The sequence below is a fragment of the Ictidomys tridecemlineatus genome, chromosome 2 (assembly GCF_052094955.1).
Source record: "Ictidomys tridecemlineatus isolate mIctTri1 chromosome 2, mIctTri1.hap1, whole genome shotgun sequence".
NCBI classification, from domain to species: Eukaryota; Metazoa; Chordata; class Mammalia; order Rodentia; family Sciuridae; genus Ictidomys; species Ictidomys tridecemlineatus.
The window spans coordinates 143,015,635-143,030,659 of NC_135478.1; the positions used below are offsets into that span (position 1 = coordinate 143,015,635).

The window sequence follows — 15,025 nt, forward strand, 5'->3', positions numbered from 1 at the left end:
TATTTGAAAATATAGCCAGGTATGGTGGTACACACCTATAATCCTAGCAACTCGAGAGGCTGGGGCTAGAGGATCTCAAGTTCCAGGCTAGAGCCTCAGCCACTTTTTGAGACCCTGTCACAAAAAAAATAGAAAAAGTCTGGGGGCATTGACACATGCCTGTAATCCCAGTGGCTCAGGAGGTTGAGGCAGGAGGATCTTGAATTCAAGCCAGCCTTAGCAAAAGCAAGGTACTAAGCAACACAGTGAGATCCTGTCTCTAAATAAAATACAAAATAGGGCTGGGGATGTGGCTCAGTGGTCAAGTGCCCCCGAGTTCAATTCCTGGTTCCAAAAATAAAATAAAATTTTAAAAAAAGGACTGGGGTTTAAAGCTCAGTGTTTAAACCACCCAGAACCCCTGAGTTTAATACCCAGTACTGGGCGGCAGTAGGGGTGGGGAGGGTTTGGTGTTATCTTAAATGAACATGAATATAAACTAAGTGCTTTTTTTTTTTTGAACTGGGGGTTGAACCCAGGAGGAGGCCTTAACCACTGAGGTATATCCAGCCCTTTTTATTTTTTATTTTGAAACAGGGTCTTGTTAACTTGCTTAGGACCTCACTAAGTTGCTGAGGCTATTTTCAAACTTGCAATCTTCTGGCTCAACCTTCTGGGATTATAGAATTGTGCCACCATACCTAGCACCAAGTGTTGATTTTTTGTTTTATTTTCTGGTGCTGGGGATTGAACCCTGGGTACTTTATCACCTTAATCTTCTAGATGAAAACTATTGATTTGAGTTAAATTTTGAAAACTATTGATTTGAGTTAAATTTTGTGTGTGTTTAAATGGTAACTTAATATGATAGCTTACATATTTAAAATAATGTCTCAACATTGTTATATGTTCAAGTAATACAAGCTTCTGCTTGTAATGTTTTCTCTCTAGAGAGTCGAGTAACCATATCATATGGTTGGTATCATAGGAACCTGGTAAAAGAGGAAGTAAAATAGTTCATTTCTTTTTGCCTTTTAGATGCCAGAATTCCAGAAAAGTTCAGTTCGTATCAAGAACCCTACAAGAGTAGAAGAAACTCTCTGTGGTCTTATCAAAGGAGGAGCTGCCAAACTTCAGGTAGACTAATTATGCAGATGTCTTTATTGTTTAAATATTTTATTATTAATATTCAAACAGTGTCATTCATCTTCTTCCTATTTTGGTAACATCTGAGTAAAACAAGTTTAAGTGGACATTTTTGGCCTGTTTCTTGGAATGTGAAATCTAAGACATCTAGAATTGTCTAAAACAGAATACTCAAATGGAAACACAAATTAATAGCCTTAATATAAACATTTTCTTTTATTATTTTTCATTTGTTTATTTGTGCTGAACATTGAACTCTAGGCATTGTGCATGCTAATAGTGCCTTCTACCACTGTCCCTACACCCACTGCCCCCAAACTTTAGGATTTTTTCAGTATTAAGTATTAAGCAAGTTAACGGCTGGTTGCAGTAGTGCACACCTATAATCCCAGTTACTTGAGAGACTGAGGGAGAGTGAAGCAGGAAAATTGGCAAGTTTGAGGCCAGCCTCAGCAACTTTTTTTTTTTTTTTTTAATTTAGTGAGGCCCTCTCTCAAAAGGAATGGGGATGTAGCTCAATGATTGAGCACCCCTGGTTTCAGTCCCCAGTAGCAAAAAAAGAAATTATGTATTGTTTTAACTCCTATATCAGAGAGTCAAGTAACCATATCACATACAATTTATAACTTTCTATACTAATTGTTTTTGTTTGGTTGGTTGTTGTTTGGTACAAGGGATTGAACCCAGGGGCACTCTACCACTAAGCCACATCACGAGCCCTTTTTAGCTTTTATTTTGAGACAGGGTCTTACTAAATTAATCCAGGCTGGCCTTGAATTTGCAGTCCTTGTGCTTTAACCTCCCAAATCCTTGAAGTAACACCATGCCTGGCTGATTAATCAGATTTTATTTGGTGATAAAATAGGGCACTTAAGATATCACCTTGTATTTAAAGTCATTTTCAGGATGTTGTATGTGAAAAGCATTAGAAAACTTAATGTCAAAATAGTAACCTAAGCATGGTCCCGTGCCTCTAAGAAGGTATGTATTTGGATAGCAATAAAGAAATCCTGGTCATGGTGACTGTGCTTACATAATGCCTTTCTCCTATTTCTTACAGATAATAACAGACTTTGATATGACACTAAGTAGATTTTCCTACAAAGGGAAAAGATGCCCAACTTCTCATAGTAAGTATGGTGCTCTTTTTTTTATGGTACTGGGGACCACTGAGCCACACTCCAGCCCTGTTTTGTATTTTATTTAGAGACAGGGTCTCACTGAGTTGTTTAGCGCCTCGCCTTTGGTGAGGCTGGCTTTGAATTCCCAATCCTCCTGAATCAACCTCCCAAGTCACTGGGATTACAGGAATGCACCACTGCAACCGGCAAGTGTGATACTCTTAAACAAATTTATAAAACTAATCACAGATATCCTTTTTATCTATATTACTTGTGAGATGACTGGAAGTTCCTTTTGGATATGGAAATCAGGGGAACCTGCTTTTCCTTAACTGTATTTTTTTTTAATATTTATTTTTTAGTTGTAATTGGACACAGTATCTTTATTTTATTTTTATGTGGTGCTGAGGATCTAACCCAGGGCCTCGCACGGGCTAGGCAAGTGTTCTACTGCTGAGCCACAATCCCAGCCCTTTTAACTGTATTTTGAGGATTTGGGTTTTCCCCCCTTATTATATAAATAGTTCTTTTTATGTGTGGTTTTGATAGCAGAGGATATAGAAACTTAATATATCTCACCATCTGTAGTCTATTAATTATTCAAAAAATTTTTAAATGGATTTTAAACTCTGACTCAACCTAAAGAAATAGTGTTTAACACATACTGTGGCTTGGGGATGGAGCTTAATGGTAGATCTTGTAATACCTTCCTTGAGACAACACTACCCCTCCCCCCAAAAAAAGTGGTTGAAGGAAGGCTGTTAATAGGATTTTTTTTTTTTTTTTTTTGTCAGTAATTCCTCTTTGGAGAAATTTTTGTTTTGTTTTGTCTTTATTTTTATTTATTTAATTTATTTATTTATTTTTGTGGTACTGGAGATTAAGCCCAGGGGAACTTTACCACTGAGCTACATCCCCCACTTCTTTTATTTTTCATTTTGAGACAGGGCCTCACTAAGTTGCTGAGAGTCTTGCTAAATTGCTGAGGCTGGCCTCGAAGTTGCCGTTTTCCTGCCTCAGTCTCCCAAATTGCTGGGATTAAAGGCAAGTGACACTGCACCCGGCTTGTTTCTTCTCTTTAGTTAAAATGGAAGATGAAAATGGGAACAGTCACTACACAATTCAGTGTTTGAAGAGCTTGAATTGTTTGGCTCAGGGGTTATGTGAGGAACCACTAAGTCTCAGATTTTGAAACTGTTTTAGTTTTGGTTTTGTTTTGCAGAGTAGTTCTAGGGATTGAACCTAGGGCCTTGGGCATGCATGCAAGGCGAGCACTCTGCTACTGAGCTATATCCCTAACTCTTAACTTGCTTCTGTTTCTTTCCTTTTTTTCTTTCTTCCTGTCTCTCTCCATCCTTTGCTTTGCATTTTTTCCATATTTTTTATTGGCACATTATAATTATACATAATGGGGGCTGGGGTTGTGGCTCAGTGGTAGAGCACTTGCCTAGCACATGTGAGGCACTGGGTTCAATCTTCAGCACCACATAAAAATAAATAAATAAATAAATACAGGTGTTGTGTCTCTATTTTAAAAAGATTATATGTGGGCTGGGGTTGTGGCTCAGTGGCAGAGCACTTGCTTCACATATGTGAGGCACTGGGTTCAATCCTCAGTACCACGTATAAATAAATAATAATAAAGATACATCAACAACTAAAAAATATTTTTAGAAAAAGATTATATGTAATGATTTTTTGGTTACACATTGGTACATGCACACAATATAAAACTGAATTAAACCAATATCATTCCCTGATATGTCACCTCTTCCTGTCCTTTCCTCTATTGGTTTCCCTTCAGTTTTCATGAGAACACCACACACACCATTTTTCCTCTGTAGCCTCCACATATGAGAGAAAACATGACCGTTGGCTTTCTGAGTTTGTCCTATTTTGTTTAACAAAATATTTTTATTTTTATTTTTATTTATTTATTTATTTTTTAATTCTCAGCGGACACAACATCTTTGTTTGTATGTGGTGCTGAGGATCGAACCCCGGCCGCACGCATGCCAGGCAAGCATGCTACCGCTTAAGCCACATCCCCAGCCCCAAAATATATTTAGATTCCATCCATTTTTCTGCAAATGACACAATTTCATTTCTCTTTGTGGCTAAATAAAACACTACTGTATATATATATATACCACGTTTTCTTGATTCGTTCATCAATTGATGGACATTTAGGCTTGGTTCTATAGTTTAGCTATTATAAATTGTGCTGCTATAACCTGGGCATGCATGTTTCAATATAGTATGCTGATATTTATCCTTTGGATAAATTCCAAGGAGTGGTATATCTGGATCCTATGGTAGTTCTATTCCTAATCTTTGAGAAACCTCCATACTGATTTTCAGAGTGGTTATACTAATCTACAATCCCACTGACAGTGTTAAGAGTGTTCCTTTTCCCCCACATCCTCTGTAGCATTTATTTTTTTTTAATTTTTTTTTTTTTTTTTTTTTTTTTGAGAGAGAGAGAGAGAATTTTAATATTTATTTTTTTTAGCTCTCGGTGGACACAACGTTTTTGTTTGTGGTGCTGAGGATCGAACCCGGGCCGCACACGTGGCAGGCGAGCGTGCTACCGCTTGAGCCACATCCCCAGCCCTGTAGCATTTATTATTAATGTTTATTTTGTTTTTGTTCTTTTGTTTGTACCAGGGATTGAACCCAGGGATATTTTGCCACTGAGCCATATCCTCAGTCCTTTTTATTTTGTTAACTTGTTAATAACAAGTTACAGTTGGGATTAAAGATATATGCCACCACAACCAGTTACTGTTTATATTCTTGATGACTGCAGTTCTGACTGGAGTAAGATGAAATATCAGTATAGGTTTTTGATTTCTCTAATTGCTAAAGATGTTGGACTTTTTTATATTATATTTGCTATTTATATTTCTTCTTTTTTAGGGGGGCCACTGGGGATTGAGCTCAGGGACATTCGACCACTGAGCCACATCCCCAGCCCTATTTTGAATTTTATTTAGAGACAGAGTCTCAATGAATTGCTTAATGCCTTGCTTTTGCTGAAGCTGTCTTTGAATTCTCGATCCTCCTGCCTTAGATTTCCAAGCCACTGGGATTATAGCTGTGTACCACCATACCCATGTTGGGCAGAAGCTTTTTAATTTGATGCCAGGCCATTTCCACTTCTTGATAGAAATTCACTTCTTTTCTTTAACTAATGTGAATTATAGCACTGAGACCAAAATTTGTAATAACCATCCTGGTTGACTTGTGCTTTAAAAGACATTATTCACAGTACTGGTAACATCTGAATATTTTCTTTTAATGCCTGTTTTGTTTTCTGTCTTCAGATATCATTGACAACTGTAAGCTGGTTACAGATGAATGTCGAAAAAAGGTAAACTCTACTAGTAATCCACCATAAATACACTCCGGATGAGAATTTCATTAGGTTCATTCACACAAATAAGAATGGATGCAAAGTTCTTATGATCATACCTGGCTCATAATAATTATTCAGTACATGCTTTTTTATTGTATGAATATTGTCAACATATTTTAAAGGAAAAACTAATATTAACTTTTAAACAACAAAACTTAGATGTAATGGTGGCATATACCTCTAATCCTAGCAATTTGAGAGGCTAAAATGTAGGAGGATGACAGTTTTGAGCCAGCCTCTACAATTTAGCAAGACCTGTGACAGAGTAAAAAGGGTTGGGATGTAGCTCAGTGGTAGAGCCCCTGTATCAGAAAAAAGCAAAGATTTAAAACTTAGATTTAAAACTTCTAAATGATTACTAAAATATTCTACTATTCCTCTATTAACTGGAAAATTAAAAATACTTCTATTTGTTCATAGTTTTTCCTCCCTTAAAGTAGTAAAGAAATTTCTTCAGTACGTTGAGTATCTACCTCTGTATATCTTAATAAAATAAGATGACTTAAATTTGTGAATATGAGAACTTGTTTTGTAATGTTACTCTGATTAGTTAGTAGTTGGTTTGCCGAATTGCTGGCATAAAAGAGGTACCTTTTTGCAGATGTGTTTAATTATATCTACAAAATTAGCTTCTATTAAGTGTCAGCCCAGTTTCATCTTTTATTGTAAAGCAGTTTACAGACACTTGTTCATGTTGTCTTGCTTTCAGTAAAACAAAATGGATTAGTGACAAAACACTGTGGTTATGATGATTAAATTATTTTATTTTTTAGTTATTGCAACTAAAGGAACAGTATTATGCTATAGAAGTTAATCCTGGTCTTACCATGGAAGAAAAGTACCCTCATATGGTAGAATGGTAAGTGTGTATGGAATGGTGGGAACCTGAAAGCCTAACAAAGCAGTGTTACAGTTAAAACTGATGGTTTTTTCTGCCCTGTCTATACTGTGTACAAGTACATTCTTCAGTCATGTTAAAGCAGTGAATTGAATTAAACATAAAATACATTTTTATTTTCTAATCACTCTAGGGTTTGCTTTTTAAGTTCAGTAGAACTAAATTTTAAATTCTGCACTCAAAACCAAGAATTTTTTTTTCCTTACAGTATATGGACACGCCAAGTGCAGTGGTATACAACTGTAATAAGGGACTCAGGAGGCTTAGGCAATAGGGTTACAGGTTTGAGGCCAACCTGGGCATGTTAGCAAGACCAGAACCTTTAAGAAAGTTCCTTCTCACCAAGCACAGTTGGGCACACCTGTAATCTCAGTGGCTGGAAGGCTGAGGCAGGAAGATCGCCAGTTCAAAGCAAGCCTCAGCAACTTAGTGAGACCCTGTCTCTAAATAAAAATATTAAAAGTGCTAGGGATGTGGCTCAGTGGTTAAGATCCCCCTGGGTTCAATCCCTGATGCACAAAAAAGAAAGTTCTTTCTCAAATCAAAGCACTTTCTACTTCTTAAAATCCTGAGATCAGGAATATTCATCTTCATTATTCCATTACCTAACAGGGTGCCTTGCACACATCACCTGTATACCTGTATTTGTGGTACTGAATCTTTTTTTTTTTTTTTTTTTTACCAGGGATTGAACTGAGCCACATCCCCAGCCCTATTTTTATTTTATTTAGAGTCTGGTCTCACTGAGTTGCTTAGTGCCTCGCTTTTGCTGAGGCTGGCTTTGAACTCATGATCTTCCTATCTCAGCCTCCCAAGCCACTGGGATTACAGGAGTGTGCCACCACACCCGATGGTATTGAACCTTGAAAATAGACTTTACCTGCATGTAGAAGCAGAGTTAGAATTAGATTTCTGCATGATAGAAGAAAGGACCATCCTTCTGGGCACAGTGGTATATGCCTGTCTGTAATCCCAGCAACTCAGGAGACTGAGACATCAGGATCACAATTTCAAGGCCAGCCCCAGCAACTTAGCAAGACCCTAAAACAACCTGTAACCTGGCTCAAAATAAAAAGGGCTGAGGTTGTAGCCCAGTGCTGAAGCTCCCTGAGCTAAATCCCCAGTATCAAAAATAAAAAGAAAGGACATCTAGCAAGTAGAATTATTTGGCAGTGGCAATGGAATAAGGTTCCCTTAGAGAATGAGTACACTGTCTAATGGAAGCTGATACTGGCAGAGAGGAGTGTCATTTAGGAATAATGTAGGCAATTATTTAGATCTCCAGTGAAAAGTTAGGTTTTTTGTTAGTGAGTGGGCTGTTTGGACAGTTGTAAAGGTGAGAGTTAGATTCTAAAGCCTGGTTACACTGAGATGCTGTGTTTAGGTGTTATTACATTCATATAAAAAATAAGTGAGGTTGTATAAACTTTCCATAGTTTTTTTTTTCTTGCTCACTAGGTAGCTTCTTCAATACTTTTTGACATTTCTTGAAAATTTAAACTACAAGAGATGAGAAAAGTGACTTTGCTTTTACCGATCATACAGTCACATAAATGACTCTGTCATCCTAGGTTTGGATGAGGTGTTTTTTGTTTGTTTGTTAACAAAAACAAGTAGGGAGCAATGACTTGCCTACAGTCCCAGCTACTTGAGAGGCTGAGGCAGGAAGATCATAAGTTTGAGGACAGTCTGGATAACTTAGTGAAACCCTGTCTCAAATTAAGAACAAAGCGAGCAGGCAGAGGTTGGGATATAGCTCAGTGGTAGAGCACCCCCGGATCAATCTCCAGTTCTGCAAAACAAAAAGCAAAAATGAATCTTTATTGTCTAGAAATATATATTTTAAAAATCTCCTGTGAAAGGTGCAGTTATTTCCCTAGATATGAAGGACATATTAAACCTTATGAACACTTCATCCAGATGTCAAGACAATGCTCCATCTATGTATTGTTCTGTATTTGCACATTCATGTAGTCATCTACAGATACCAGGTAGCCCTTATCCATTCCCTACTTATATTCACTATCATTGGCTTTCCATTAATCTATTGAGAAAAGGTTTGGGGTTGACAGATAAACTCATCGTGAGTACCCGTGAGTGCTGCAGGCTCACTGGTGGGTGACCCAGCTATTGCCTTTCCCTTGGGACTGGAGCATCAGGGCTCAAACCACTGAGGATCAAGAGAAATCTGGTTTGGGGTTGGGGCTGTAGCTCAGTGGTAGAGCATTTGCCTAGCATGTGTGAGACACTGGGTTCAACCTCAGCATCACATAAAAATAAATAAATAAAGGTCCATCTACGATTAAAAATAGAGAAATCTGGACTGAGATCTTATCTGTAGACTGAGGAAAGACTCACAGCCCTTTTCTTTCATTATCTTATTAACATATTTAAGTTCTGAGTTCTAGAGATCTGGAAAATGTGCAACAAATATACACATCACATTTTGAGGCACACTAGGTTATAATTCATTAATGGTGAATTTTTATATCTCAGATTGAAATCCAAATATGTGGCCAAAAGAACTTTTCTTATACTGAAGCATGTTTTGTAATAAAAATAATTGTTTTAATGTATACTTTTGTTTCTTTTGTCACAATTCCAGGTATAGTAAGTCTCATAGTTTGATTGTTGAACAAGGTATACCAAAAGCTAAAATTAAAGAGATTGTGGAAGAATCTGACGTTATGCTCAAGTAAGTTTCTGAATGTTTGTTATTGTCTGCAGAATTGAATTTTTTTATTTTTAATTGCTTATTTTTATTAAAATAAGATATGACACTACTCCATGGAAAAATACCCTAAATATACTACTTGTCCAAAATGGATAGTGTATGATAAGAAATCTAGAATGACAAGTTAGATTTGGTGTGGGTAATAAATCACATTTAAATACTAATATTTTTGTCCAGATTAAACCCCTAATATTTGTTGTGTTTCAAAAGATTTGCTTATTCTATTTCTCCTAAATGAAATCATACCATGTATTCTTTTTCCTTTTAAACTTTTTTTGGTTGTAGATGAACACAATACCTTTATTTTATTTTTATTTATTTTTTTAATGTGGTACTGAGGATTGAACCCAGTGCTTTTTAATGGTATAAATTGTGAATGGTAGGCTTATATCTATATTCAATATGAGTCTATTTGAACTATTAGAACAGTCATTCTCCTTCCTCTACTCAGTTGATTTTTCTTTTATTTCATTTATTTATTTTTGGTTGGCTCTTTATATGTGGTGCTGAGAACTGAACCCAGTGCCTCATACATGCTAGGCAAGCGCTCTACCAATGAGTCACAACCCCAGCCCCTTGATTGGTTCTTTCTACTTAAACATAAAGGTGAAATTCCCCATGGAATATTTATATATACACATAATGTGATTTTGTTAAAATTTATTCTACATTTCCTCCCCTTTCTCATCCCTCTTCTTTCCCTTTTGATAAAAAAGGTATGGAATGCGTCATGAATTTGCATGTCATCTTTGCACAAGGGTTATGCTAATCTTCTTTGTATTGCTCCACTTTTAGTATATGTGCTGCCATAGTGAGCACCCTTTTAAAATTTGTTATATTCTGAGATAGGTTCTCACTGCCTTGCCCATGCTGACACTGAACTTGCAATCCTCCTGCCCCCACCTCCTGAATCCCAGGGATTAAAAACACATACCACTATGTCTAGCTTTAAGCTGATTTTCCATATCTTTTACCACCTTTTACAATTTTCAATTAGTGAGACAAATACAATGCTGCTCCTTTTTATTCTTTGTGGTGCTGGGAATTGAACCCAGCACCTTTCGCATACTAGACAACTGCTATTATCGCTGACCAGGCAGTGCCACCCAGCATCTAGTGCCATTTTTAGAACATACAGCTTCTATGGCTGAGGGTGTAGCTCAGTGGTAGAGCCCTTTGTAGAATGTATGTCCCCCAGTCCCTCACTGTACACACTGCATGTCTCTGCCTGTTTTGAACTAGTAGAATTGATTAAAAGAGCCGGGCTTGGCAGCACAAGCTGGTAAAACCAGCAATTTGAGAGGCTGAGGCAGGAGAATTATAAGGCCAGCTTCAGCAACTTGGTGAGGACTTGAGGAATTTAGTGAGATCCTGTCTCAAAAAAATTTTTTTAAAAAGAGCTGGGGATGTGGCCCATTGGTAAAGTGCCTCTCCAAAAAAAAAAAAAAAGAATAGATTTAAAGGAAAGTAGTTGCTTGAAAAAGTACTCGTAGTGGAATAGATATTACCAACTGTCCTCTTGGGCAGTATTTTGAAATGAGAATATACATGAGTCATAGAATTTAGATGAAGTATTTTGTTTTTAAGCTTCTAAATGAAAAGGAGATGTATTTTGTTCTTTATTAATCATTTTGTACCTCCATCTTGCAGGGAAGGATATGAGGATTTCTTTGATAAGCTCCAACAATACAACATACCTGTGTTCATATTTTCGGCTGGTATTGGTGATGTACTAGAGGAAGTTCTCCGTCAAGCTGGGGTTTATCATCCAAATATCAAAGTAGTGTCCAACTTCATGGATTTTGATGAAAATGTAAGAACAGTAAATCATTCTCAGATTTACTTTAAAAATCTGAAAATATTTTAATCATGAAAATTTATTATAATTTGATATAATTTAATATATATTAAATTAGACCCAAGTTAATAGGCCCGGTATAGGACTCATGATCTTTTCCAGTGTCATATTTTAGAAATAATATACCCTTCGTAAATTTTTGCTCACAAGTTTTAAACTAATATTAAAATTTGCAAAACTTCTCTTATTTGAATACAGCAACTCTGAAGACTCTTTAGCATTCACGGGTGGAAAATAAGAAGGGAATTTAAGATTGAATGAATTTTCCCAAGCAAGACAGTATGTTGTAAAATACTTAAAAATGAAAAGAAGTTGAATTTTCAACTCATTTAAAATGGTCACTAGAAGATACTTCTTAGGCCCTTCCAACCTGTCATGATTGGCATGTACTCAAGTGCTGTGAGTCTTCTAGTGTCAGAGATAAACTTTAAAATATGATGAAATAATGTGACATCTATTAAAAACTACAAAATGTGAAAACCTAACAAATAGAATTCGTAAAACCAATTTTTTTCCAAAACATTTCTGTGTTTAATAGGGTATCCTCAAAGGATTTAAAGGAGAACTAATTCATGTATTTAACAAACATGATGGTGCCTTGAAGAATACAGACTATTTCAGTCAACTCAAAGACAACAGCAACATAATTCTGCTGGGAGACTCCGAAGGAGATTTAAAAATGGCAGATGGGGTAGCCAATGTTGAACACATTCTTAAGATTGGTTATCTAAATGATAAAGTAAGTATTCAGGTCTTTTACTTTTCTTTCAAGAAAAAGTTGGGATGAAACTTTATAGCTATTTGTTGCCAAAGGCTCTTGAGATTTTATGCCTTTTTCTTTGGGAATGATTAAAGAAGTTGATAAGCACAGAAACATGCAGTATGTAAGGTGGGGAATTAGAGGCCATACATTCTATGAAGGGCTCTACCCTCAGCCATGGAAGCTATATGTTCCAAAAATGGTATTAGATGCTGGGTGGCACTGCCTGGTCATGAAAATCAAAAATGTCTCCAAACATTGCCAGAAATTCTTTGAACAGAATCACCCCAGTTGAGAATGACTATTCTGGAGATAACTTTTTTGGGGGGAGAACTACCATATGGAAAAGCTCCTTTCTTAAAACATTTCAGTCCGTTTTCTTTTGGGGGGTGGGTACTGGGAATTGAACTCGGGGGCACTCAACCACTGAGTTATATCCCCAGCCCTGTTTTGTATTTTATTTAGAGACAGGATCTCAGTGAATTGCTTATCACCTCGCTTTTGCTGAGGCTGGCTTTGAACTTGTGATCCTCCTACCTCAGTCTCCCAAGCTGCTGGTTTTACAGGAATGTGCTGTATTTTCATTTCTAAAGTCTTATGAAATTGAATGGAATTCATTTCATTCTGTCTAAAAGGGCTAATATAATAATGAGATTAATATTGAAATTATTTGAAAGTCTGGGGATGTAGCTTAATGGCAAAATACTTGTCTAGCATATATAATGCCCTGGGTTCCATTCTCCAGCACCATTAAAAAAAGAAAAAAATGTGTATGTGTGTGTGTAAACATATAGTATAAAAAATATTTATTGGCTGCTTCTCCCAGAATGTTGATTTTATTTTTGTTCTTCTGTTGATTAGGTAGATGAACTTTTAGAAAAATACATGGACTCTTATGATATTGTTTTGGTAAAAGAAGAATCACTGGAGGTCGCCAACTCTATTTTACAGAAGATTCTATAAACAAGCATTTTTCAAGAAAACGTCTCCCATGGGTGCAAATGATACAAGATTTACTCATCTGTCCATCTAGCTGAAAGACTCTTTATTTATAAATATATTCTTGTTCTTGAAGTTTTCTCTTTACATAACTGAAATATTTTCAGACATGTTGAGTCCATCTCCTGGAAGCTCCTTTCCTCTTTCAATACACTCCTCATCATATTTTTTTAACCCCTAAAAAAAATGTTGAAGCCAAAATTAGAAAAACTACCCCCTACTTTTTCAAAGTGAATTTTGTAGCTTAATGTTATCATGCAGTTTTTGAAGAGTCTTTTTACACCAGGAATGTTTATAGATGTTTTTAAAAGTTTTACGAAATGGTGAAATAATGTGCATGATTTTAAGTATTGCCATTTATATAATTTGGGTGGATTATGCTAATAGTATCACCATCTCCTGAAATTGTTATATTTTGTGTGAGAAAACCAATATTTACCAAAAAAGAGTAGCACTTAATATTTGAAAAGACTGTTGGTGGCCATGTGTCACTAATCATCAACAAAATATTCAAATGAAGCACTGATAATAAATATGAAATGAAAAGCCTTTTTAATTCTACTGACAAGACTGTTTTTATTAATTTATTCAGCAAATATTTATTGAATACCTGTCTTGTTTTTTCCTTTCTTATCTTTCATTTTGTAATATGTGAATCCTAATGCTTTTGTCATAGTGGCTGTTTAGATTGGATATTTTCAATGAGGCCTGCATAAATTATTTTCTCTTATCGAACTCATCAAGAAAAGGCAGTACTTTAAGGCTTTCAGTAACAACTATAGTGTAGCTGGGTCTCAAAGTATAGCTAAAACTGAGTACTGCAAAGTTAGGACCTACCATTTCTCTATAGCCTGGCTTCCTGTTCTAAATCTTTAGACTTCCATAATTGCCTTTCACAGGTTTTAGACTTGACATTGTGATACATTTGATCCAGACTTTTTTGGTGGGGGAGTGTACAACAGATTGAACTCAGAAGTGCTTTACCACTAAGCCACATCCTTAGTCCTTTTTATTTTTATTTATTTTTAAATTTTTTTCTTAGTTATGGGTTGGGGATATAGCTCAGCTGGTAGAGGCTTACCTTGTATGCATAAGGCCCTGAGTTCAATCCCTAGCACCACCAAAAAAAAAAAAAAAAATTGAAAAGGGCTGGTGTTGTGGCTCAGGGGTAGAACGCTCACCTAGCATGTGTGAGGCCTTGGGTTCAATCCTCAGCACCACATAAAAATAAATAAATGAATAAATGAATGAATAAGTGTTTAGCAAAAATTCATAGTTGTTGATGGGCCTTTATTTCATTTATTTACTTATATGCTATGCTGAGAATCAAACCCATTGCCTCACGCATGCTAGGCAAGTGCTCTACCACTGAGCCACAACCCCAGCCCACCCTTTTTATTTTTTATTTTGAAAAGGGTCTCACAAGTTGCTTAAGCCTTGCTGAATTACTGAGGCTGGCCCGAACTTTTGATCCTCCTGCCTTGGCCTCCCAAGTTGCTGGGATTACAAGCATATGCCACCATACCCAGTGAAAGGTTTATTTTGGTTCAGTTTTAGAGGCTGAATTAAGTACCAGTTGGCCCTACAGGACATCATGGTGGGAGCATGTAACAGCAAAACCATTCACTTTATAGCTAGGAAGGAAAAGAAAAAAATGACCAAGACCAAACCAAAAAAATCCTATAAACATCTTCAAGGGCATGCCCCCAATGACCTGAAGACCTCTCATTAGTCCCCACATCTTAAAATTTCCTTCACCTCTCAATAGAGACTAAAACCTTCAACCTGGACCTTTGGGGGACACTTAAGATCCAAACTAAGATGGGCACAGTAGTTAATGCCTCTAAGGTCAGCCTGGGCAATTTAATAAGCCTTGACTCAAAAATAGCAAGGGCTGGGGATGTAGCTCAGTGTCAGTACCACCCCAAAACTGTGTGTGTGTGTGTGTGTGGGGTGTCACATGGAGTTTCCATTCTGTGTGACCCTTTAGCACTTGTAGCCTTTCTGGAAGAGCTATAACTCTAATCCATTCGCAAACATAGGCAAGTGTTGCCACAGCACCATGAAGGGGCCAGCTAGGCAGCTTGCCCTCTCGGGCAATAGTGGCTGAGA

General features: G+C 36.6%; 1 protein-coding gene, 1 non-coding gene and 1 pseudogene across 4 annotated transcripts in view; 1 reads left to right on the forward strand and 2 right to left on the reverse strand.

Moving 5' to 3' along the window:
• Positions 1-13,474, forward strand: part of Nt5c3a (5'-nucleotidase, cytosolic IIIA) — a 48,865-nt gene extending 35,391 nt beyond the window's left edge. For all 3 annotated transcript variants that reach the window (XM_005319181.5, XM_005319182.3, XM_005319183.5), the window contains 8 exons: positions 1,018-1,116; positions 2,186-2,255; positions 5,573-5,619; positions 6,438-6,523; positions 9,168-9,257; positions 10,947-11,109; positions 11,693-11,893; positions 12,776-13,474. In XM_005319181.5, the coding sequence (XP_005319238.2) occupies positions 1,018-1,116; positions 2,186-2,255; positions 5,573-5,619; positions 6,438-6,523; positions 9,168-9,257; positions 10,947-11,109; positions 11,693-11,893; positions 12,776-12,877 (858 nt within the window). In that variant the 3' untranslated portion in view covers positions 12,878-13,474. The remainder of the gene's footprint in view (positions 1-1,017; positions 1,117-2,185; positions 2,256-5,572; positions 5,620-6,437; positions 6,524-9,167; positions 9,258-10,946; positions 11,110-11,692; positions 11,894-12,775) is intronic.
• LOC144375356 (small nuclear ribonucleoprotein F pseudogene) lies at positions 815-9,173 on the reverse strand (annotated as a pseudogene).
• Positions 10,009-10,115, reverse strand: LOC120892067 (U6 spliceosomal RNA). Its single transcript, XR_005736738.2, has one exon. It is a non-coding gene; the product is annotated as a U6 spliceosomal RNA (small nuclear RNA).
• Positions 13,475-15,025: the final 1,551 nt, after the last annotated feature.